Genomic DNA, 26763 nt, shown 5'->3' on the forward strand with positions numbered 1-26763 from the left:
ATCCTCTGGCGTGTGATACTGTGTGCTGACCTGTGTATCTAATCCTCTGGCGTGTGGTACTTTGTGCAGATGCACGTATCTAATCCACTGCCATGTGAAACTGTGTGCAGATGCGCGTATCTAATACTTTGGCATGTGGAATTGTGTGTAGATGTGCGTATCTAATCCTGCGGTGTATATAACTGTGTACATTGGCGCGTATCGAATACTACAGCATGTGGTATTGTGTGCAGTGGCGTTTATGTAACCCTGCGGCGTTTGGAACTGTGTGCAGACGTGCGTATCTAATCCTCTGGCGTGTGGAACTGTGTGCAGACGTGCGTATCTAATGCTCTGGCGTGTGATACTGTGTGCTGACCTGCGTATTTAATTCTCTGGTGTGTGGTACTGTGTGCAGATGTGCGTATCTAATCCTTTGGGTTGTGGAACTGTGTGCAGACACGCATATTTAATCCTCTGGCGTGTGGAACTGTGTGCAGACGCGCATATGTAATCTTTCGGCTTGTGGTACTTTGTGCAGATACGTGTATCTAACTCATGGCTCCAGCCCACCCAAACCCCTGTAGAACGGCCCCCTCTTCCCATGCGCACCTCCAAACCCTACCCCCGCGGCTTCCCTGGTAAGGAGGCCCTGGGCACCCCTCTGGCTCCCCAAACCACTGTTGCGTGGCCCCCTCCCCTCCTGCGCGACCCCCTGGGCCCCCAAAGTCCTATACACTACAGTCCCCCATGGTTACTCACACAGCCAATCCACTTGCCCTGCCACAGCGAGTGAGGCCGCTTGTCCGCTTCACTCTGCAGCTGTGGGTATGCACCCATTGTGTCCGGAGCGCAGCCTGCATGTCAGTGTCGCGCCGGAGTGGCGAGCCGCTGCCATGTTTTCTGGCTCGCACTTCGTCCTTCGGGCCACGCACAGGATGCATCAGACCGATCAGAGCCCTGCTGAAGCCAGGGATGACGTCATCTTAGGTCCTGCAGCGTAGCAGGACCATACATTTTCTGGTAGCAGTCGTGATGTCGGGGGATGGAGCGGCCTATGAAGTAGCCTATGTTTCCTTCCCGGTCACCATACAGGTATGTGTGCAATCTCAGCCAAATCCGTTCAGCAGTTTGGCCGTGATTGAGGAACAAACATCCAAACTCGATGGGGTCCATGTGGTTTCATTGCTTATCGCTTTTTAATGCGTTCAGTTTTCCTTTCGGGGGACCCAAAGCGGACTTCCTGAATGAAATACCAAACACAGATGTGAACCAGGCCTTAGTCACAGATGCCCCCATCAATCCCTGTCACAGATGTCTCCCAGAATTCCAGCCACGTATGGTGCCAACATGACCTAATAGTGCCCGCCACAGCTACCCATAACAGTACCAACCACAGATTCTTCCATCAGGGTCTGCCACATGTGCCCCATTTCCAACCAGAGCCTTCCTCTATGAGAAGCCTGCAGAGTCTTATCTTTACTGCTATTCTGGCCTTCTTGTGGGAGTACAGGGATGTGCAGAACTGCCATATGTAGATACAGGGTTACGCAGGGATGGATGATCTAAAATAACGGTTACACACGCATTTTTCAATGAAACTCAAATTTTATTTTTTCAATGTGTAGCTTGGATGTTGCCATTACAAAAATCAAAAAATAAATAAATTAAAACATTGATTACGGCCGAACATCGAGGGCTGGCTTCAACTGCTTGACGCACCCTTTTGATGTTTTCCAGGGTCCGTACCGTTCGGTCACTTTCTCGTGCAGTTCTGGGTCTCAAAGAATCTGTTCATTGAAAGTTATTCACCCACTTCATTATCATGTCAATCTTCGGAACACGACCATGACGGCCAACGATGAAATGATTCCGGAAACGTCTCTGTATTTGAATGACAGAACGGCCCATTTCAATAAAGGTGTTGTACACGAACACACGATGCTCTATCACCACGTCTCCATTGCTACTGAAATGGCGACTCCTGACGAGCAGATACCCCCACTCTTTATCCACCAAGGTTATCCCCACCTTGCGTGGCGCCCCGTTCGAATCATCCATACCTCCCTGCCTAACCCTGTATAACCTTACTACAAAGGCTATTAAATCCAATGTGTATTTTCATGGCAGAAACACATCTGAACATAGTTGTGGAAACCCAAATGACATGCATCGGATGCAGATTACTATAAGATTTGACATGGATTTCGGCATGTAATATTAGATTGGCAGGAGTCCAGCACCCGAGATACCCAGGGACGTCACATTCATCAGTCACATAGCCTGTTTGCAGCTCAGCCTCATTCAAGTGCCAAAAATGCGCCACATTTACGGCGGTGTTTACTTAACCACTCATTTTGATGTGTGTATTCACGTGTCTGGTTTATTGGTGGTCCGCTTTACGCTATGTTCACACGACACTGGCTCTCTATTGTTGGCTCTCTATTGTTGTTGCTAGCCTTAGCAGACCATTAAAAATTGGGACGTCCTATTTTTGGCTGTTTTCCATTGGATTTGTGAAAACAGGAGCTCCATAGATGCAAAATGGCTATTTTCACACACGTATGACTATAAACTTTGGTAACAAACACATACAATAAACAGCTATAAAAAAAATTCTATTTTTTTCATAGCCATTTGGCATTTGTGGGGCAGGCATTTTCACAGGTCCTTTATAGACTTGAGACACTTGAGACTCTTGGCAGAGAACCGAGATGCGAGGGTAACACATCTTCTCCATTGTGCAACATTTGATAACATTGGCACAAATTTCTACAATGCAGATTCCAGCTAAACTAACATGATAGATTCCACTGGGGTGTTTGTGGAATCAGTGGGACTTTTTTAAAGGCAGCATTCTCTGGGTTTAGTGTTTGTGGCCCCAGCCCCAAATGGTGTAAACGTATGAATTTATGACAATTTACTTAATCTCTCTATATTATAAAAATGAATTTCTGTCTGTCTATCTGTCTGTTCTCTAATGCGAACCAAACGACTGGACCGATCTTCACCAAATTTGGTACAGAGATACTTCAGATATCTGGGAAGGTTTAAGATGAGACTCCAACTCACTCGGACGTACCGTTGCTGAGATACAGCATTCCAAACACAGTGCCCCCCCCCTCCTTAGCCAATACAAACCTGCAAGACTTTCACTCATATTCCAACTGCAATACACACGGTCACTCCACATGCACAATACAACACTGATATCCAAACTGAGATACACGCATCAGAGGATTAGATACACAAATCAGCACACAGTATCACACGCCAGAGGATTAGATACACGCATCTACACACTGTTCTGTCCCCACATGAGGCGAATGAAGATGTGGCAGGTGGATAGGGGCTGGGAGAGGTCCTACCTTCGTTTCCTCAATGCAGGGCAGACAGGACCATGTTGCTCAGCGTCCGGAGAGATGATGCACATCAGGAATGGTGAAGTTCAGGCTTGTTTATTTGGAAGACTGGACATACAGCATGTGATGGAAATGCAGCACTTCTCCAGGAATACAGGTGTAACAAGCAGGATGGTACAGCAAGTGTGAGCAACTACTCATAAGTGAAGTTTGTGATAAGTGAGTGTGAGTATGTGTGGTCGAAAACTGATGCCTTCTGCTGCTCAGTCCAAGGGTGTCTCTCCCAGAACATGGAGACTAGTGATAAAGAAAACAGGAAACAGTTACCCTTGAACCAGGAAGTGAAGGCATGTACAGAATTAATAACTACAGGCTGTCATACAGAAAAAGGACAGCAGGTGGCAGCATGGATTACAAAGAATACAATCTAAGTATGGACGGTATGATTATATCTGGATGAAACAGCACACTCCCCGTCTGAAATTCCGTAAGGGATTTCACTATATATATTTTTTAAAGTCCAATAACCTAGAAAACAAACACAAATATGCATACAATGTAATAATAACTTCAAACGAGGTAAATGACAGGCAGTTCCTGAGATAATCCAAAGATACCCATCTTCGGATCGGAGAAGCCGCACTAGGCCAAACTATCTCCGACCCAGTTGTAATCCAATGAACGAAGTACTAGGGTAGTGTTCTGTTCATGGTTCATCCTACCGGAATGTCCTCAACTGGTAGTATCAGTACGAGCTCGTGGATTGGCCTCTGAAATGTCTTAGGTTCACCTTTCCTAAGGACCTTCAGCTCCACCTTCCGGACCTTACCGTCTTGACTTGGGAAAGTCTTTGTAACGATTCCCATAGGCCAGTCGATTCTTTGAGCTTGTGGTTCCTTCATTAGCACCACGTCTCCTTCTTTCAAGTTTGGTTTATTCTGTCGCCATTTTCTTCTTCCTTGGAGAATCACGAGATATTCCTTTCTCCACCGGTTCCAAAAGTAATCAGCGAGGTATTGCACCCGTTTCCATTGCTTCTGATAGGTGTTTGCGTGAGTAAACTCTTCGCTGATTGTTAGTGGGTTCCCAGTCTTTTGGGTGAGAAGAGTAGTTGGCGTAAGAATGGTCGACATTTCGGGATCCATTGACACTGGGACGAGTGGTCTTGAGTTGATTATGGCCGAAACTTCAGCCAGGAGAGTGACCAGAGTCTCATGGGTGAGCCTTGAAGAGTTCACGTCCATAAGCATAGAGTTTAGGATGTTGCGTGAGATTCCAATCATTCTTTCCCAGGAACCTCCCATGTGAGAACTATGTGGAGGATTGAAGATCCAGGTACAACCTCTTTCTGCCAATTGATCCTGAATTGGCTTGATGTTGATATCCAGATCTCGACAAGCACCAATGAAGTTGCTTCCACGGTCGGACCTTAACTGTTTCACTGGTCCTCTGATCGCTAGAAAATGCCGGAGAGCGTTGATCAGGCTGGAAGTGTCCATAGACTCTATTACCTCTATGTGGACAGCACGTACACTCATACAAGTGAATAATACAGCCCAACGTTTGCTGTTGGCATACCCGCCTCGAGTTTTGCGTGCGGATATCATCCATGGCCCAAAGACGTCTAGGCCAACGTAGGTGAAAGGCGGTTCGGCACTCAGTCTGTCAGAGGGCAGGTCAGCCATTTGTTGATGTACCTGTTTTCCCCTGGTTTTACGACATTGAACACAGCGATGTAGTGCTCCTGCTACACGTCTTTTCATACCTATGATCCAAAGTCCTGCAGACCGTAATTTGCCTTCTGTAATCTGCCTGCCTTGGTGTTCGGTTTTTTCATGAAAGTGCCGGATTAATAGATCAGTGATATGATGTTTACTGGGTATGATGCAAGGATGTTGCTCTGAAGCCACAATCTTGGCTTGATTCAAACGACCACCGACTCTCAGCAAACCAAAACTGTCCATCACTGGATTTAAATGAGCAATGGGGCTTTTGAGAGGGATTTGCTGCTTGTGGTATAGGCATTTCCATTCAGTACTGAATACGCTCTGCTGGACGCAACGTATTATAAGGGACTCACAGTGAGAAATGTCCTCGGCAGAGAGTGGTTTATGGCAAACATGCCAACCGTGACAGTCTTTGTCTTCATGTGAGTTGTTATAAGATCTCGCAATGTGGACTAACCTTGCTATAGACTTGACAAGTTTCATCCAATTGGAGAAGCGTTCAAAGCGTTGGCAACCGAGGCTGGAGGTTGTTTTAGTGTTTGTTGTCAAAGCACTAACCTCGGAGCGGACTTCTGGGTCACCATCCGGATCCTGAATGCTGAAGACTTCCTGGACACATTCACTTCCCTTCTGTTCCAACAGAAACTTAGGACCTGAAAGCCAAGAAGAGTTAGCGAAGGAACTTATAGACATACGTCTAGTGGCATGGTCAGCTGGATTAAGTTCGGATGGGATATAGTACCATTGTTCGGGCTTGGAAGATCTCCTTATTCTCTCAATGCGGTTACTGACGTACACATAGAAGCGTCTTGTTTGGTTGTAGATGTAACCTAAGACGATCTTACTGTCACTGTAGTATTGTACGTTATCTATGTTGACGTCCAGCTCGTGCTGTATAAAGTCTGCGAGTTCTACTGCAAGCACGGTGCCACAGAGCTCAAGCCTGGGAATAGTGTGTTCAGGCTTAGGAGCCAACTTAGCTTTGCCGAAAACAAACCCAACGTGATCTTGATTGTCGGGTCCCGTTACCTTCAGATAGGCAACTGCTGCAATGGCCTCCATGGATGCATCCGAGAACACATGAAGTTCCCTTCTAGTGCTAGCAGCGAGTGAGGTTCTGGCGTAACATCTTGGTATATGGATTTCATCCAAGGCACACAAAGATTGTTTCCAGGTTTCCCATTTTGATTCCTTATCAGGGGGAAGTGGGGCATCCCAGTCTTTGACTGTTTCGGAAAGTTGTCGCAGAAGAGATTTACCTTGTATGGTTATTGGTGCTACGAATCCCAGCGGGTCGTATAAGCTATTCACCACTGACAGGACACCACGTTTAGTGAATGGTTTATCTGCGCAATTGATTTGGAAACTAAAGGTATCGGCTGACAGGTTCCACCTCAAGCCTAGGCTTCTCTGCACAGGTGGACAATCTGATCCCAGGTCTATGTCCTTGAATACTGGAGCGTAGTCACTCGACTCAAAGGCTCTCATGACAGCCGGACTGTTTGAAGCAATTTTGTGCAGTCTAAGATTAGCTCGGTACAGCATACCTTGGGTCCTCTTGAGTAGGTCGATCGCCGCTTCTTCTGTGGGTAGAGATTTTAGTCCATCATCTACATAGAAGTCTTTCTCTACAAAGTCTCTGGCGTCTATTCCATATTCGGACTCTCCTTCTTGTGCGGTTCTCCGCAGACCATAGGTTGCCACTGCGGGGGAAGGGCTGTTCCCGAATACGTGCACCCTCATGCGATACTCCACCATCTCTTTGTTGGGGTCATTGTCCTTGTACCACAGGAACCTGAGGAAATTCCTATGGTCCTCTCTGACTATGAAACAGTGAAACATCTGTTCAATGTCAGCGGTGATGGCAATGGGCTCTTTCCGGAACCTCATCAACACTCCTACTAGGTTATTTGTTAGATTAGGACCTGTGAGGAGGACATCGTTGAGAGATACGCCTTGATGTTTGGCACTTGAATCAAAGACAACTCTAATTTGCTTAGGTTTCCGTGGGTGATACACTCCGAATGAGGGTAGGTACCAGCACTCTTCATTTTCCTTTAAGAGAGGCGCTGGCTCCGCATGGTTATTCCGGAATATTTTGCTCATAAAGGTGATAATGTGTTCTTTCATCTCTGGTTTGTTGCTAAGTGTACGCTGGAGGGAGTTGAATCTGGACAAAGCTTGTTCACGATTGTTCGGGAGTCTTACCCTGGTGGCTCGGAAGGGTAAGGGAAAAACCCAGTGATTAGTCTTGTCTTTAAGGAACTCATTGTCCATTATCCTGACAAATTCCTTGTCTTCCATTGATGGGGCTACCTTGTTGTCATCCTTAGTTGTATGAAACACTGATTTTCCCAAGTCGTCTGCATAGGGAGAAGGAATGGCATCAGGTAGTTGTACGGGATCTGGGGGCTTCTCTTTCACATCATAGTGACGAGGGCATGGTTTGCAGAAAGTAGTTCGACCGTCCCGGCGTACATAGGTCTTAAAGGAATCAACACATGTTCGGTCCAAGCACACATTTCCTATGATTACCCACCCTAAGTCAAGTCTCTGTGCGTAGGGGGCGTAGTCAGGACCATTGCACTGTTGGCGGACCTTATGTATCCTTAAGTTGTCTCTGCCAAGCAGAAGTAGTATTTCAGCGTCTGTATCCATAGGTGGGATAACGTTGACTAGGTGCCTTAGGTGTGGTTGATGGAACGCAGCTTCTGGGGTAGGAATCTCATCCCTTTGGTTTGGTATTTGATCGCATTCAATTAGAGTAGGTAGGGGTATTTCTACGCCTCCATTGATGGGAGAAGCGATGAAACCTTGTGCCCTCCTGCCACTAGTTTCTATGCGGCCTGAGCAAGTGTTCAGAGTGTAGGGCATCGCTGGTCCTTTGATTCCAAAGACTTCAAAGAACTTAGGTCCAGCTAGGGATCGATTGCTCTGATCATCAATGATGGCATACATTTTTACTGCATTCTCTGGTTGCCCTTCTGGATAAACTCTGATTAGGCATATCCTAGCACAACATTTATCACTTTGGCTCTCCCCACATACTTCTGAGCATGAGCAGGAGACCGCTGTGGTAGACTTGGTGTTAGCCTGTGGCTCCCCGCCATGGCTTGTAGCCGGACTAGAGGTAACTGCGACTGCTGGATCGCTGGTGGCTGAGGTTGGATGCAAAGCTGATGGGTGTTTGTCACTATGACACTCTTCACACTTAATGGCAGATTTGCAGTCCTTGGCCATGTGTTCTAAAGAGGCGCAGCACTTGAAACACACCCCAAGTTCACTGAGTATTTTCTTGCGCTCCAGCATAGTTTTGGACCTGAAGCCTCTACATTTGTTCAACGAGTGTGGTTTTTTGTGAATGGGACACTCACGATTGAAAGATTTATCTCTTGAGGAAACAGTGTGCTGTTTATCAGTGGGTACCGCAGGTAGTGGCAGGTTAGTCTTTCTGACACTTACACTGCTCTTCAAATCCTTGCGTTTATGTGTGACGCTTTCATACCTTGGTGAGGATGTTGCTGTGGCTGCGGTGTTAGACTCCAGGAAGTCTAGGCTAGGGTCATTCCTCATTTGGGCCTGTTCGTCGATGAACTTGCAGAATTGAATGAATGGAGGAAAGGTGACATCATGTGACCGTTTGTACCTGGAGACACATACCGCCCACTTCTCTTGCAGACTATGTGGCAGCTTTGAGACGATTGGGTTCACCCCATGGGCGGTGTCTAGGTAGCACAATCCAGACAGACGAGGATCTTTTTTTGCAAGTTCCAGCTCCATAAGCAGATCACTCAAGTCCAGAAGCTTGTGGGCTTCCTTAAGGTTGATCCTTGGAACATTTTGCAGTCTCTTGAATAGGGACCTTTCTATGGCTTCAGCGCTACCGTAGGTTCTTTCGAGTCTTAGCCAAGCAGCAGCGAGACCTGATTCCGCTTGCCCCACATAGACGGTCCGAAGACTTTTGATACGGTTTGAGGAGTCAGGACCCAACCATTTAACCATAAGGTCGAGTTCCTGTTCCGCAGATAGGTTGAGGTCGGCAATGGCGGCCTTGAAGGTAGCCTTCCAGGCTCTGTAGTTCTCTGCACAATCATCAAACTTTGAGAGGCTGGTACTGATCAGCTCTCTGCTCACCATAAACCTGGCAAATTCAGACATGTCTGATCCTTCACTCCTTGTTGCCGTGTTAGCTTGTGGTGCTCCTTGGGCGTATAAGCTGTGTGGCGTGAAAGGGTGAATTGCTCCTGGGTAGAATGATGTCGCTGCAGGGTTGAGCTGTGGTTTAACCTCTGGAGATTTCGATGACTGCGGCTTGAACTGTGGAGATGGGCTGGAATGCGTCTTGTGGTCGTCTTGTGATGATTGCTGCTCCTGAGGGGACACATTATGGCATTGGTCTTGGGTCTCTGCAGATGCTGTGGGTAACACTGGCACCGTAGGTTGGGCTGACTTGGATGTTTCCACATTGTCGGGTAGAATGTCACTGGAGAAGGCATGTGCTGCAGATATCTGTCTCTGTACGTAGACTCTGGTACGAACGGCTGGATCATCTTCTTCCAGTGGTGGTAGGCAAATTGGGTCGAGGTTTTGCTTCAAAGCTTGCTCGAGTATTGTTACTTCAGCTAATGCAATTTTTTCCTCCATTTCTGTTTGAAGGATCTTTGCTTTGGCTTCTGCCTCTGCCTCTGCCATTGCTTTCTTGGCTTCTGCCTCCGCCTCTGCTCTCTTGGCTTTTGCCTCTGCCTCTGCTTTCTTTTCTGCGTAGGAACGTCTTAGTTTGGATCGCTCTGCGTTTAAACGAGCCTCTAGAATTCTGTCGCTGAGGGCAGAAGTTCTTGAGCAGGATGATCTGTATGATCGAGAAGAGTGCTTGGATGAGCCTGACCTGTTAGATCTAGCTTCTTGCAGATAAGTGATACGGAGCTCTGCTTTATCTCTGGCGTCTTGCACAGCAGCATCCCTTTCTCTGTTTGTGGAATCTGCTTTGCTTAGCTCTGATAAGGCTTCATCAATATTAGAGTCTTTTAGGAAGGCAGCATACCTTGTGGATAACCTCTTGTACCTTCCATGGGTCGCATCTAGCCGTTTTATAGTGTCCTGTAGGCTAGCTGCATCATTTTTGTGGCGTTGGATGCTTGACATGAGGGAGGTGACTCGTTCCCATAGGTCATGCAGGTTGTCATTGAACTCATCCTTCATGTAATGGTAGTTCTCAAGGACCTTTATGGTTGGCTTAAGAGAGCGTACAGGTCGTGAGTCTTGGCCTGCTTCTGGTGCTGACTCTACTTCCCGTTCTTCATGGTAAGCAGTATCGGGTTGTATTTGATCTGTTTCAACACTGGGAGACAATGCAGAGTCCTTTTCGGCCATTTTGGTTTAAGGTGCGCTGTCTCTTTAAGAAACTGGACTTTTGAATTGGGGCCTGGAAACCGCAGTGCAGCTTAATTAAGGTGTTCTGACAAGATTCCCAAGCTGTTTTGGAGAATCATGGGGTATTGCAGTCCGACAATCTGCATCAATGTTGTATAACATACAGAGAGTCTCTATACACAATGCAGACTAGGGTGACACTGCAGACAGTTTCTTAGCAGAGCAGAGTTGTGATATATGGGCAGGCAGAGGGGTTACTACAGGTTGGGGCCGGGCTTTAAGGCAGTTTTCGACTGTTCTGTCCCCACATGAGGCGAATGAAGATGTGGCAGGTGGATAGGGGCTGGGAGAGGTCCTACCTTCGTTTCCTCAATGCAGGGCAGACAGGACCATGTTGCTCAGCGTCCGGAGAGATGATGCACATCAGGAATGGTGAAGTTCAGGCTTGTTTATTTGGAAGACTGGACATACAGCATGTGATGGAAATGCAGCACTTCTCCAGGAATACAGGTGTAACAAGCAGGATGGTACAGCAAGTGTGAGCAACTACTCATAAGTGAAGTTTGTGATAAGTGAGTGTGAGTATGTGTGGTCGAAAACTGATGCCTTCTGCTGCTCAGTCCAAGGGTGTCTCTCCCAGAACATGGAGACTAGTGATAAAGAAAACAGGAAACAGTTACCCTTGAACCAGGAAGTGAAGGCATGTACAGAATTAATAACTACAGGCTGTCATACAGAAAAAGGACAGCAGGTGGCAGCATGGATTACAAAGAATACAATCTAAGTATGGACGGTATGATTATATCTGGATGAAACAGCACACACACAGTACCACATGCCGTAGGATTAGATACACGTGTCTGCACACAGTACCACATGCCGTAGTATTAGATACGCGCGTCTACACACAGTTCCACACTCCAGAGGATTAGATACGCGCGTCTGCACACATTTGTACACGCCACAGGAGTAGATACACACGTCTGCACACAGTACCACGTGTAGTAGGATTAGATACGCGCGTCTACACATAGTTCAACACGCCGAAGGATTAGATACGCGCCTCTTCACACAATACCTCACAGGGGAGGATTAGATACGTGTGTGTGCACACAGTATCACACTTTGGAGGATTAGATACACGTGTCTTCACACAGTTGTACACGCCATAGGATTAGATACACGCGTCTGCACACTGTACCACATGTCGTAGGATTAGATACGTGCGTCTACACACAGTTCCACACGCCGTAGGATTAGATATGCGCCTTTTCACACAATACCACACAGGGGAGGATTAAATACGCGCGTCTGCACACAGTACCACACGCCAGAGGATCAGATTAGCGCGTCTGCACACAGTACCAAATTCCGTAGGATTTGATACGCGCGTCTGCACACAGTACCACATGCCGTAGGATTAGATACCCACGTCTACACACAGTTCCACATGCCGTAGGATTAGATACGCGCCTCTTCACACAATACCACACAGGGGAGGATTAGATACGTGCATCTGCACACAGTACCACACGACCGAGGGTTAGATGTGCGCGTCTGCACACAGTTACACACGCTGAAGGATTAGATACGTGTATCTGCTCTAAGTACCACACGGGGGAGGATTAGATATGCACATCTGCACACAGTTCAACACGCTGGAGGATTAGATATGCATGTCTTCACATAGTACCACCGCCAGAGGATTAGATACGCGTTTCTACACACAGTATCACGGGGAAGGATTAGATATGCGCATCTGCACACAGTACCACATGCCAGAGGATTGGATATGCACATCTGCACACAGTTCCATACGCCAAAGGATTAGAAACGCACGTCTGCACACAGTACCACATGCCGTAGTATTAGATACACGCGTCTGCACACAGTACCATATGCCGGGGGATTGGATACATGCGTCTGCACACAATACCACATGCCAGAGGATTGGATACGTGCATCTGCACACAGTTCCACACACCAGAGGATTAGATAAGCAGGTCTGGACACAGTACCACATGCCGTAGGATTAGATACATGCGTCTGCTTACAGATCCACACGCCAGAGGAATAAATACACGCATCTTCACACAGTTGTACACGCCATAGGATTAGATACACACGTCTGCATACAGTACCACATGCTTTAGGATTAGATACGCGCATCTACACACAGTACCACATGTCGTAGGATTAGATACACGCGTCTGCACACAGTACCACATGCCGGGGGATTGGATACGTGCGTCTACAAACAGTTCCACAAGCCGTAGGATTAGATACGCGCCTCTTCACACAATACCACACAGGGGAGGATTAAATACATGCATCTGAACACAGTACCACACTTTGGAGGATTAGATACAGGCCTCTGCACACAATACCACATGACAGAGAATTAGATACGTGTCTCAGCACACAGTTCCACATGGGGAGGATTAGATACGCGCATCTGCACACTGTACCACACGCCAGAGTCATTAGATACATGCGTCTGCACACAGTTTCACTTACTGGAGGATTAGATACGCGCCTCTTCACACAGTACCACACCAACAACTATTGGATACTTGCATCTAAACACAGTACTACACGGGGAAGGATTAGATACAGCTTTACTCCAGGTATCCATAACAACTGATCACAGGTTTTTCACTGACATTCAAAATGAGATACACATAATGCTTATGGACATACACACAAACCACATACAAAATACACCAGTGCAAAACTGGACAATTCTTATGGGGCCACTACACAAACATAACATGTAATATACCCGTGCGAAGCCGGGTCCTCCCTCTAGTACCCCATAAATTCCTGTGGTGCACCACATATTTGTTTCCTCGACAAGCTTATTTGTGTCTACTTATTATGCACTAAAAATTGTAGTTTTTTGATACCTGCAAAGTAAGTTTTTTTAATTTAATCTACATGAGTTTTTTTTTTTTTTAATCTACATGAGCCTAAAATTTAGGGTCAGTGCAGACAGAGTTTTTTGGTGAGGATTTTGACGCTGAGGGTAAGGGCTAGTTCACACGTGAGTATAAGGGGAGGTTTTTGACAGCGGATTTCGCGTCCAAAACCTCCCCTTAATGGTGGTCTATGGAGACCGCCGGGCTTCTGTTCTCCGCTAGCGGCGAGCTGCTGCTAGCGGAGAAAAGAAAGGACATGTCCTTTCTTCAGGCGGAAGCCGCGCAGGCTCAGCCGCGCGGCTTCCGCCCCCGGCAGCTCCCTCCTATGTCGGCTCATTCATTTGAGCCGACAGCAGAGGGTTAAGCCGCGACAGCGATGGTCGCGGCGGGCGGGTTTTGACAAGAGAGAGACGCGGCTCGCCGCGTCTCTCTCTGTGTCAAAACCCGCGCGGGCAGTTCACGTGTGAACTAGCCCTAAGTTCACACAGAGTTTTTTGGATCAGAACCCGAGGCGGAGGCCGCCTTAGTTTCTGATCCAAAAGCCGGGAAGCCGCGACTGAAAGCTGGTGCACTGCACTGGCATCCAGCCTCGCACTCTGCTCCGGACTAGGCCCAATGAATGAGCCTAGTTGGGAGGAGGGTGTGTCTTCAGGCCGAATCGCGAGGCAAAACGGCCTGAAGAATGAGCACCTGAGCGGCTCCCATTGATTCTTGGTCAGAATTTAGAGGTGAATATGGCCTCAAAATCCTGACCAAAAAACTCTGTGTGAACTTCCCCTGAATCTGCCTCAAAATCAGCCTCCAAAAAAAGAGTTCCATTGGGAGGCTTTTTTGGAGGCTGATTTTGAGGCAGATTCAGCGTCAAAATCAGCGGCAAAAAACTCTTGTGCACTTACCCTTATATGTATTTGTGTGCGCCAAATATTTTTCTCGTGGTGAAGGTCAATGCTTTTAGTTGAACGGTATAGTTGGGTCTAGAAACTCCATATTTAAGCTCCATATGACGGATTCATAAATAGATTGCAGCATGCCAATTATACCTACAGATACACTAGCAGTTTCCCTATAGGTATAATGGAAGTAGAAAGTACGCAGAAGAAACCTCTGTGGAGTTTCTGTGAAAAGCACAACGCTTTTTTTGCTATGGCGGCCTGCTACGTGGGGTCTCAGCCTTCACATCTGTATCGGAGTCTCCATCACAGAGACAGGTGACAAAGGACCCTATTATAATTAATGGGGTCTGTCGGGCTCTATGTGTAACCACTGTTTTAGATGTTCGTCTCTCCGTTGTTTCTGATAATGGCGAGCCAGCGCTAGTGTGAACATAGCGCAAACCATTGCAAAGTTCGACAGCACTGATAAATACGCCCCGAGGGTTAGTAGGATCCCTTTGGGTATAAGTTCTCACATAGCAAATCTGTAGAAGGTTCTTTGAGCGTCCCATTCATCTGAAGAGATTTTGCATAAACAACACCATTGAGGTGACCAAGACTGATTTTCATTTGCAGAAATTTCTGCAGTGTGTGAATGGCTCCTTAGACCCGTGTCTGTTATTGTGTGAGTGAAGGTGGGCGGATGTCTTGTGGCTTGTCTCCTCCTCTCTTCTCCTTGTGATTGCCAGCCCTGTGACATGCACATCATGAGAAGCTGCCTCCTTCCCTCCCCTCTGCTGGAGCTGCAGCTGCTGCAGTCATGGCTGCTGATGGTATTGATGAACGCTCTCCCCTGATCTCTCCACATTCTGGCAATGTCACCCCTACAGCACCTCCATACAGCCAGGAAAGCAACCTGCGGGGTAAGCCCAGGCTTCATCCATGCCATGTAAATAGTCTAAGCAGTCTTTATGTCTCCATGTGTCCTCCAATTCAAACTCCCAGGAGGGAGGTGGTAGTATAGTGCCTTGCGGAGTGGCTGAATCATATAGGTCTGGATTAACACTGCGGAGGTTTGGGCTATTGCAGCTCTGATGCTTTGTTTGCCTGGGATATTAGTATACACCATAACATCCCATGACTTACTGACGTTACACCGGCTCCCGTGCATGGCTGGCTTCCTATATGGCGGGGGGCACAAACATTGTATTTGATGGACATGCCCTTTAATCGTTGTGTACTATGTATTTGTTTCTTGCTACACGTGTGTTACCAGTTGTCTACTTTATGGCTCAGTGGTAACTAAATCTGCCCGGGGTTAATCCCTTTAACAAGATTTACCAAGCCGTGTACACGTCCTAAACTAGCGCTAGTAGTAAGCCAATAATTTGTCATATTAGGCTTGTTAGTATTGGATGTTTTTCTCTAATAGGGGCTGGGAATTTTTTTTTTCAAGAAGTTGCTACCAAAGTGATAAGAAAATATCTACAGTATATACACCCATATGGATAAATTTGGGTTGATGGTGTTGTGTTTGTGGGTTAGTATTGACCATACATATACCGTATGTATATGGCTGAAACAAAGGAGCACATGGGTTGTAACTTTTCACATGTAGGTTGTAAGATCTTACACATGGGGCCTCTCGCCTTTTGTCTTATTGCTTTTGTAGGACGGCATGGAGTAGAGCTTGCTGACATGTTATACCCATGCAGTTACAAATACATATTATATATACGTTTAATGTTTTAAAAAAAAATTTCAGCAACATTTTATTATGTATTTGCCATTTGTGCAATATAGGTATAAAATTGTTTTGCAATGATTTATAGGACACAAAAGTATCTGAAAACCTGAGATGTCTGAAGTGGTCTCAAATGACTCTCCTCGTGTCTTGTGCAACATTGTTATACATGTATCACATGGCTGAGGCTAAATTCACACCATTGCTGTACTGTCCTGGGCTTACTAGGTAGGTGTATGCCAAGGGCCTTTCATACTATAAGCTGGCACATATCAGGGTCCTGCTAACCAAGCTGAAAATGGACGGTGTAGTTGACCGCAATACAACTATAAAGACAAAAATCCCAAGTATACTGCACTTATAGAATTTAGATTTTTTTTTAAGCATCTTTGCAAATATTTTTAAGTTTTTCTGCCCAACCAAAACCTCAAATGCAGTGTGAATTCGACCTGAGGCTTGAGCTGGTCATACCCATTAGATAGATGTTGGCTGAGCCCATCAGTTTTGGCAAGACTGGCCAACCGTAAGGCTATACAGCAACTATGGTCACAACCAAAAATTGTGAGCTTGCCATGCTATTCCTTGACTGATTGGGGACAGAGTCACACTGCAACCATGTGGTCCCGCACAAAAAAATGAGGAGTGTTTAATATCTTTGCAACTGGAAGTTGTGGTACCCTTGGAGTCTCGATATGACTGTTTTTCGTTGTGCGACAGGAGCCCTAGCCTAAAGGCGTCCAGACTTTCTCCAATGGCAGATGGGTGAGAAAAGGAGAAGGCAGATGCTAGTGAAATGCAAGAGGCAGGGTCATCACTTAAGGGGATATTGCACTTGGGCCCAGGAGGCTCATATGTTGTCCCCTACCAATATTAGGAGACAGTACATTATAATTGGGCGGCCTGGTACAAGTTTTTAATTGGGACCCAGGAATTGCATATTACATGTGTGGCTGGAGGAACAAAAAAAAAAAAACCAAAAAAACTAATTCTGTTATTTTAATTGGAATTGCTTGTGGCATGCAGTGCATCGTATAAGATACCGAATCTTAGTGCATGAAGTGTTAAAAATGGCTTCTGGTTCAGTGATAAAACAACTGGTTGGACACAAATGATATATGTGAACCTGGTCTAATCCAGTCTGCGTTAAAATTCAGTGTTGACCTTGTGATGGGAGAGTGTTGTTATGCAAGGAGGAACTTGGAACGTCATATTTGCCATGTGTACAGAATGTTGATATACAGTAGAATACTATCTGGTAGTAATGTATGGATATATAATAACACAGCGCCCCCCCCCCCCCCCCCATGCAGCTATGGCCCCTGAAAGGCGAGTCACAAAATGTAAAGCATGTGTCGTACACTGTATATAGCTACTGTATACAGTTACTACACGTGCCATACATTTTGTGACTAAGCACCCTGATGTCTCCTGTAAACTGGAACTTTTAGTCTATAGGTTTTCGACGTGCTGTGTCAGGGTAATCTACACCGTGGTCCTGAACCGACTGCTATGTGAAAGTGCTGGAAATGGCTGAAGCAGACGCTCTGTGGTTTGGAAGCTGAAATTGTAATTGCTTTGTGATTGTTTATATTGAGCCCTGATGAGCTTGTCAGGTGTCTTTGACTTCTCATTTATTGTTCTGCCTTTCTAGACGCTCTCCTCCAGGCCCGTAAGCTGGCCACACATAAAGCTATGTTCACATCTGTGCTGTTATTCCATTTTAAGAACAGAAAGCCAAAATTTAATGGCCGTGCCTGATCTGCAATATGACGGACACCAACCGTGCCCTCAAGTCCCTCCGTTAAATATTTATGGCTGTTCCTAAGGGTAGGCCATTAAAAAAAATAAATCCTGGACAACCCCTTTAAGGTGGAGAGATGTGGGAGGGAAGGAGTCTGATGAGTGGAGAAAGAAGGGGTTTACCTGCCTCAGGTGTTAAAGGGGCTCTATCATTGGGAAAAGTCATTTTTAAGTAAAGTCTAGAAAGTCTATGTCACACCTACCTTTAGTATGTAAATTGCCTCAGTGGTTTCTGAATAAGTCTGTTTTTATTCATATGCTAATTAGACTGGTGCATGACGCATTGTGCACCCCCTTTGCTATTGTTTCCTATGGGTATATACAGCACAGGCTGCTGCTGATGATGACTCAGCTTCCTGTTTGCACACACACAAAGAAGATAATATCAGAGACAAGTGCTGCTGGGAACTTCCTGTGCTGGCTGGAAGCTCATTAGCATATGAATGAAAACAGACTAATTCACAAACTACTGAGGCAATTTACATACTAAAGGTAGGTGTGAAATAGCATTTCTAAAGCCTATGCAAGGATGCGCTTAGTTAAAAATGACTTTAAAATAACTTGGTGTGAACCTGTCAGGTGATTTCTACTTCTCTGAGAACAGGGTATGATAGAGGGACAGAAGCTGAGCTCTGTGATATATAGATTTATATGATAGATGGACAGAAGCTGAGCTCTGTGATATATAGATTTATATGATAGATGGACAGAAGCTGAGCTCTGTGATATATAGGGTTATATGATAGAGGGACAGAAGCTGAGCTCTGTGATATATAGGGTTATATAATAGAGGAGAGAAGCTGAGCTCTGTGATATATAGGGTTATATGATAGAGGGAGAGAAGCTGAGCTCTGTGATATATAAGGTTATATGAGAGAGGAGAGAAGCTGAGCTCTGTGATATATAGGGTTATATGATAGAGGAGAGAAGCTGAGCTCTGTGATATATAGAGTTATATGATAGAGGGACAGAAGCTGAGCTCTGTGATATATAGAGTTATATGATAGAGGAGAGAAGCTGAGCACTGTGATATATAGGGTTATATGATAGAGGAGAGAAGCTGAGCTCTGTGATATATAGGGTTATATGATAGATGGACAGAAGCTGAGCTCTGTGATATATAGGGTTATATGATAGAGGGACAGAAGCTGAGCTCTGTGATATATAGAGTTATATGATAGAGGAGAGAAGCTGAGCACTGTGATATATAGGGTTATATGATAGAGGAGAGAAGCTGAGCTCTGTGATATATAGAGTTATATGATAGAGGGACAGAAGCTGAGCTCTGTGATATATAGGGTTATATGATAGAGGAGAGAAGCTGAGCTCTGTGATATATAGAGTTATATAATAGAGGAGAGAAGCTGAGCTCTGTGATATATAGGGTTATATGATAGAGGGAGAGAAGCTGAGCTCTGTGATATATAAGGTTATATGAGAGAGGAGAGAAGCTGAGCTCTGTGATATATAGGGTTATATGATAGAGGAGAGAAGCTGAGCTCTGTGATATATAGGGTTATATGATAGAGGAGAGAAGCTGAGCTCTGTGATATATAAGGTTATATGATAGAGGAGAGAAGCTGAACTATTCTGACATGACTCCTAGGAGAGGTAGTAAGCCCCCTCGCAGACGACTGTGTTAGGTTAGTGTGCTATCCACGTTTTTCTGGATAGCACACTGACGCATTCATTTCTATGGGCCCGTACACGACCATGAATCACACTGTTGTGTGTGGGCCGACAGTCCAGGCTGCAAAATACGAAACGGGTCCTATTGCTGTCCGATTTTGCAGCTCTGCTTCTGTGGCTCCTATTCATTAAATAAAAGAGGCCGCAGAAGCGCAGCCGGTGCACAGGTGGCCCACGGGTGACAACCATGTGTCGCGCATGCCTTTCTTTAACAACAACCGCTTAGCACACGGTTATGTGCAACTGACTTAAGAGTCCTGATTACTCCGCGCACACACAGTGACTGACAGCTCTCCATGTATCAGTGTATACACAGGACACTCCTCCCTGTATCAGTGTATACACAGGACACTCCTCCCTGTATCAGTGTATACACAGGACACTATCCAGTTACTGACAGCTCTCCATGTATCAGTGTATACACAGGACACTATCAGTGACTGACAGCTCTCCATGTATCAGTGTATACACAGGACACTCCTCCCTGTATCAGTGTATACACAGGACACTCCTCCCTGTATCAGTGTATACACAGGACACTCCTCCCTGTATCAGTGTATACACAGGACACTCCTCCCTGTATCAGTGTATACACAGGACACTATCCAGTTACTGACAGCTCTCCATGTATCAGTGTATACACAGGACACTCCTCCCTGTATCAGTGTATACACAGGACACTATCCAGTTACTGACAGCTCTCCCTGTATCGGTGTATACACAGGACACTATCAGTCTTAGTGGACTGGACAAGCAGGAATTGCTTTAAAAGAGTGATAACGGTTTTGTTAATCAAATACAAGGCAAACATGACTGCAGGCATATAGGAAGGGTTATTGATTTTCTATATGGATTATGAGTATAGGGTTTCCTGCACCATATTCCTGCATGCTGAAGAAGAGGCTCTTCATAATATGTACATGAAGAGTAACAATCCGGGCTGACTCTTAGTATCTGGTAACAGTGCGGTAGACAATGGAGGGCTGTGTGAAGGCTGATACATAAGTGTACGCCAGGCTGAGTGATTTGTTAACTACAGCTGTTACAAGACAATCGCATGGCTGGGATCTGGCAAGTGGTCGCCACTAATTCTGTTTTATAATATCTGAGTCTATAGAATTGTGGAATTAGTCAGCATGGTCATGAGCGGGATCCACCAAGGGAACAAAATATATTAAACTGGCAGCTGTTTTCACTCTGTCTATTGAGGTTTGCTTGTGGCCGCCTCAATAGACATTACTAGGCAGCTGTGACTGTAACAAGCCATGCACCTTTGTATATCACATGACCATGCACTGTATATCACATGACCATGGACACTAGACGTAAACAGACGTAAATGACAACAAGCAGAGATCTAGAAAACTGTGACAAATTGATACAGAAAGTATATTGAAAAATTGTTCAACTTTTTATTATACAAACCGTAACATTGGTTTCTCAGTATTGGTTTGAAAATGGACAACCCCTTTAACCTCTATAGATATAATACAGGGTCGCTTTTTGGCCACATGCCTTGTTGAATGCTGTGAAAACTGCAAAGCTAAGACTGTAAGGAATTGTTTGTCAATCAATATCTGGCTGTGTTTCTGTCCCTGAGTTCTCTCTTTTGTCGTTGACTTGATATTATGGCCGCTTCTGTGCTCTGCAGACCGGGATGACTATAGAAGATTGTTACGGCTTCGTTTTGCTATGAATGTAGAGATTACATCCCGGCACAGCGATCACAAGAAATTATTTAATGGACCCTGCGGATAATGCTCATGTTTATCTTCTCTCTTGGGAGGTGTCACATGGTGGATAAGCTTTCCCTCAAGGTCCAGCAGCGAGGAAACGCACAACAGATGTATTCATCCTGCATATCCTATTTTATGTCCGACTGGAGAAACAAGAGCGAAAAAACATGTGCCGTTATATTCGGGACATTCCGCCTTGTAACAAGTATTGTCAGGATTCTTACAAAGGACTCTTCTACACGGGTGCGTTCTCATGGTACGGCAGCCACATGTGGCCACAACTGTGCCTGCATATAGTTGCCAGTGCTTGTGATTTTACTGTATAATTGGGCAATCATTGGCTGGTACATGCGTGACCCCTACTATGAGCTGGCACCCTTGTAGATTATTCCCACAACAGGGTTCATCGGCCGTTTGTGAACAATCCGATAGAAATAGAAAAATAGATCTTGCTATTTCATGGGCCGAGTTCCTGGATCCTTCAATAAAATCATGTCGTGAAATTGGATTGCCCTCATATGCGCACTTGGTGAAGCGCTGTGCCATGTAAATGTATCTTTACAGGTTCCCGAACAGCACCCGTAGTAGCCAAAGAGTCCCATCTATACTTTGCATAAAAATACCTGCAACGGAAATGCTGCAATTTTCTATCACAACGCGTTTTTTGGAAATCGCTGCATGTCAGTTATACTTACGGAAATGCTGCCGGTTTCCCTATAGATATAATTGAAGCAGAAAATACACAGAGGAAAACTTTGCAAACTTTGTACGAAAAGTGCTGCGGGAAAAACTGCAATATGTTTCCGCCACAGTTTTTCGCTGCAGCCTGCTACGTGGGGCTTTAGAGCAGTCTCGCACACATTGGGGCAAAATCATCATTCCCTCTAAACTAGAAAACTAGTGTAAAAGTATAATATTGAGGCGCGGGTTTGGCGCAAGGCTCTTTCTTGTCTTTAACCTCAATCCACACCTTGCTGCCATTTTGTGTGAATTTGGGTAGTGTGAGTTACAATGGAAATCTAGGCCAGTTTCTAAATGGTGTAGATTTCCTTTCTGGGTAAGGACACGTTTATGAAGAGGCCATCTAAGACTGGCATATGATACGTCTTCCTAAATGCATCACAGTGTGAGGAAATATGTAGTCTTTGAGAAAGTGGGCGAGGTTAGCCTGCAGATCTGATGTACGCCAGATTTCTAAAATATGTATTTTTAAAAAAATTTAATCAGAAAAATATTTAAAATTGCAGGAATTCCCACACCAGTAGGATATGGCATATAAAATGGACTAACATCTCAGGACAAAGATGTCTGACAGAAGGTGGCGCCAAATTTATCAAAGTTTAAAGTTGTCCAAAAGTATGGTGAAATATTCCATTAAAATGGCTTCTAAAATTCCCTTGTGTTTTTATTTAGAAAGATACCAAGTTAGACTGAAGCCCCACATTGCGGAGATGCAGCTTTTTTTATTGCAGATTTTGCTTCGGTTTTTTGAGCCAAAGCCAAGAATGGCTACAATAGGAATGAGTAATATATAGGAAGTTCTTATACTTCTCCCTTCTGCTCAATCCACTCCTGGGTTTGACTCAGAAAACAAAATCTGCAACAAAAGAAGTTGCGTTCCCTCACCATGAGGTCTCAGCCTAAGAAAAGCTATTCTTCCCCTACCTTAGAAGTCTTCTCCGCGCGGCCGTTCGGTATATATTTCTGGTTTCTTCACTATGGCAATGAGTTTTTTCGCAGCACTGGGGGAGGTCCCCTGTGCTGCAAGAAAATTCTCCGGCGCCGCCGCCTTCTCTCCTGTTTGGCCATAGAAAAATGGCTGACAGACTTGCGCAGTCGGCCATTTTCCTGTGGTGGAACAGAAGAGAAGAGGCAGAGAACAAGAAGGCGGCAGTGCCGGCCATTTTCTTGCAGCACAGGGAACCGCCCCCAGTGTTGCGAGAAAACTCATTGCCATAATGAAGAAACCAGAAATATATACCGAACGTCAGCGCGGAGAAGACTTCTAAAGGTAGGGGAAGAATAGCCTTTCTTTAGACTATTCCATCGTGGGTTTAGCTAATAACGGGATTCTAATGATAATGTGAATGTGAACCCACCCTTATACTGGATAGGATTTCATATTTCCCTAAGCAATGATCTCCAATCTATGGCTCTCTACAAGACCTAATGGCATATCCTAACCGGTTTGTCCACAAGGGTATTATGGGAGATGTAGTTTTGCCACAGATTGGAGGTCACTGAAGTCCTGGGTTTGAATCCCGCCAGAAATAACATCTGCAAGGAGTTTGTATGTTCTCCCCGTGTTTATGTAGATTGGAGGTCACTGCCCTTAGGCTTTGCTGTCAGACTGACCATCATGTGTCCCATCCACAGTGTATCCGCGAGAAGCTGCCCTCTATACATAGCATCTTACATAAGATTTACCGTCATATACAGGGTAACGACTATATGCCATATGCGTCGAGCAAGTTGGTGTAGATGGATCAGGTTTTTCTGGCTTTGCTCCCCATACATCTGCCTGTGTGTACACTGCTCTATACATCTGACCTGTGCCTTACACAACATATAGGAACGGTAAAGTTCTAAGTATTTCAGAAATGTATGTTAAAGGGACGAATATGAAACCGGCACTTAATAATTTATGAGCTATATTTCTGGCTTTTATAGATCTTCCCATTAAAGTATTTAGGAAACCGACTTCCAAATCCTGTGCGCCCCCCAGGAGAGATAGAGACTGAGCAGTAATGTTACAGGATGTGCAGTCTGCTCACATGTGTGGCTAATAAAGTGTCTCTGACAGTGGCTGGCGCCCTGCTGAGGGCGACTTTTCTGCCTCGTTGCCTGTATCAGGCTGGGAATGATATACGGTCGGACAGACAGGTTAATGTATTCTGGATTCCAGAAATCTCAGCCTGCTCACATTAAGATTGTTTTGATGGCCGGTTGTACAAATTTTGGTGCTTTCTTTCTCTGTGTTAGGATCCTGGCAGTAAAAAGTTACTCTTAACTCATGGGGGGTCTTTACAATTGGGACGTGTAAGAATAGGACGTTTGGGGTTTGGCTATTTCAATAAGTGTCATAGGCTTTGAAAGGAGAGAGCGTGCACATGTATGACCACCGCCTCAGCCAGAATCGGGGCTTAGGACCCCTGTCCTGGTCATCATCTGGGATCCCAGCATTGAAACTGTATAATATCTGCAAAATGTAGCACTGATATTAGCAGGTTATTGGTTAGTGAAGCCAGTATGACGATGCAGCCCCATTCAGAGAAGGGTTTGTATGTTTGGGACCTCCCCTTTAAATTTTATTTTATATATATTTTATAAATTGTATATAATTATTTATTAAGGACTACAGTATTATATTGTTTGCTGAGGATTTGCTTACCTAACACTTCACCGTACTGTGTTTGTTATAACAGCTCAGCCCCATTCATTTGAATGGGACTGAGCTGCAGTTTGGTAATGTGTGTAAATATCATAGTCTTGCCAATCCCTTTAAGTAGCCATATTAGTTAGATGTTTTGTTGTGAGAGTGTAGAATAGATTCAAGAAAATGCTAATTTAAAGTGGTTGTCCAGGATCTGAACATTGTTAATACTAATAACCTATGAACAGAATAGATCATCAGTATCAGATTGGTTGGGGTCCAGCACCCAAATATATGAAGCGTGATATGTGTCAAGCTCAATCTTCAGGTGTCTTATGTTTTGGTTCAGTATTATGGACAAGCTTAATTTATTTATGTCTCTTACTTGTATGGCTCCAACATATTCTGTAGTGCTCTACAACCGTCATCAGTCACTGTCCCATATAGGGATATCCATAGGTCTTTGGCATGAATCCCAGGCAGACACGCAAAGAACATACAAACTTCATGTACATGTTGTCCTTGGTTGGATTTGATCCCAGCGTTGTAAGGCAACATTGCTAATCTTGACCATCACCAAAAGCCTTTAGTTCACCCATAAGTCCAGTGTTTGTGACCAGTGATACTTTTATGTTAGGGAGTCGGTCATCACCCCGAATAAAAAGCTTTTAACTGCTTTTTGGATCATATTGCAAAAAAAGTCAACTTTTAACTTGTATATAGGAGCTAATCGGTACACCCCGGAGATTTTGGTGTTCGCTGGACCAGCCATGTGTGTCCCAAGAAAATCTGTGATTCTCACCTGGAACAAGACAGGTAGGGACCACCCACATGATAGTGGGGAGTCTGTTTAGCATATTGGATGTTCAAATCAACAGCACTAATTGCTCAGGAACGGAGGGGGCTAGAGAAAAACTAACTACATACTAATAAACATGCAAATCTATTCTCCAGGATGTAATTAGGAGAACAGTGCCTCTGTATGCAGCCCCCTTAATATCATGCATGACTCAGTTAATAAGCCTACTAACATGATGTGGAGTTAATTACCAAATTAGTATTTCTATTCCAAAAGGAACAGATTCCCAGCTATGGACAGCGCTGTTTCGGTCTTTTGGACCTCCTCAGCATAGCGCAGGGATACTGATTTGGCAGATTGAGAGACTATAGACCAGGGTCAGGGGATAATCATACACATTAGGGAGAGTGTGTACCTACATAGGCGTACACACACTCTCCCTAATATGTACATACTAATAGGGAATGTAGATTGTGAGCCTTATATGGGACAGTGACTGACAATGTCTCTAAATCTCTGTGGAATATGTTGGCGCTACACAAAGAGAAATTATTGTGCTGCAATCGGTCACCTATTGAAGAATGCAAAGAGTTGGTGGTCAAAGGTCCTCTTTAAAGGAGTATTGCTGTACTAACCCCCCCCCCCCCCCCCATCCTTTCATGTTAGCATTTGGTGGTGGTCTCAGCCCCCTAGACATATTCCATGGTGGCTAAGACCCTCATAAATGTATAAAAATTAGTTTCCATCGGTAATCCTTGTCATACGTTATATATGACAGTCTTTAAGATTGATCAGGTGAGCAGTCATACGTTTTGAGTGACAGATGGCGGCATAGGACTGCTTTAGCGGAGACATTGGTTGGCTCTGGTTCTGTTTTCCTTAATAAGCGCTTGGAAATTAAGACGCTTCATTAAGGATTTGCAAATGGAAAGCCTCATTAGCTACCAAAATTAGATTAAATTCACTTTCTGCTGTAGAGGTTAGGGCAAACTTTTTTTTTTTTTTTCTTTTTTGTTTGCTTTTGTGCACAGAAACTTGTGTGTTACATAATTGTTAGTGTGTTGAGGGTTATTTTTTTGTTATATTTTTAACAATGATCTTGAATTATTTTTACTAAATTAAGGGAGTTTGAATGAAATGTATCAGGCAATATGGATGTTCTATAGCAGGGTCTGGACAGCGTGTGACTGAGTGTCCCTGTTTTGTTGGATTGTCCCCTGCCATAAATCTTCATATTTTATTACCCAGAGTGAAGAGTCACAAAGAGTCAAGTGGCTATCATGCTGCAGTTGTGGCCCTATTGTTACTTCAGTGGGTTCTATGTGGGTAGGACGAGGCTAGTTTAGGCCAAAATGGAAAAAAAATTCAATGAGAGCTGCGCTGTCATGGTACAG

At 44.9% G+C, this 26763-nt stretch overlaps 2 protein-coding genes across 2 annotated transcripts in view; one reads left to right on the forward strand and one right to left on the reverse strand.

Moving 5' to 3' along the window:
* Positions 1-1807: 1807 nt before the first annotated feature.
* Positions 1808-10438, reverse strand: LOC142201129 (uncharacterized). Its single transcript, XM_075271955.1, has 2 exons — positions 3348-10438; positions 1808-1863 (listed from the first exon to the last, which is right to left on the reverse strand). The coding sequence occupies exon 1, from the start codon at positions 10436-10438 to the stop codon at positions 4055-4057; it is 6384 nt and encodes a 2127-aa protein (XP_075128056.1). The 3' UTR covers positions 1808-1863; positions 3348-4054.
* Positions 10439-14982: 4544 nt separating this feature from the next.
* PIP4P2 (phosphatidylinositol-4,5-bisphosphate 4-phosphatase 2) overlaps positions 14983-26763 on the forward strand; it is a 32273-nt gene continuing 20492 nt past the window's right edge. The window contains exon 1 of the mRNA XM_075270340.1: positions 14983-15151. Within this exon, the coding sequence (XP_075126441.1) occupies positions 15049-15151 (103 nt within the window). The 5' untranslated portion in view covers positions 14983-15048. The remainder of the gene's footprint in view (positions 15152-26763) is intronic.

This window comes from Leptodactylus fuscus, chromosome 4 (genome assembly GCF_031893055.1).
Source record: "Leptodactylus fuscus isolate aLepFus1 chromosome 4, aLepFus1.hap2, whole genome shotgun sequence".
NCBI lineage: Eukaryota > Metazoa > Chordata > Amphibia > Anura > Leptodactylidae > Leptodactylus > Leptodactylus fuscus.

What these genes read in the sequence shown, in the direction of transcription:
- LOC142201129 (XM_075271955.1), bottom strand. Translation starts at nt 10,438, where the DNA reads ATGGCCGAAAAGGACTCTGCATTGTCTCCCAGTGTTGAAACAGATCAA.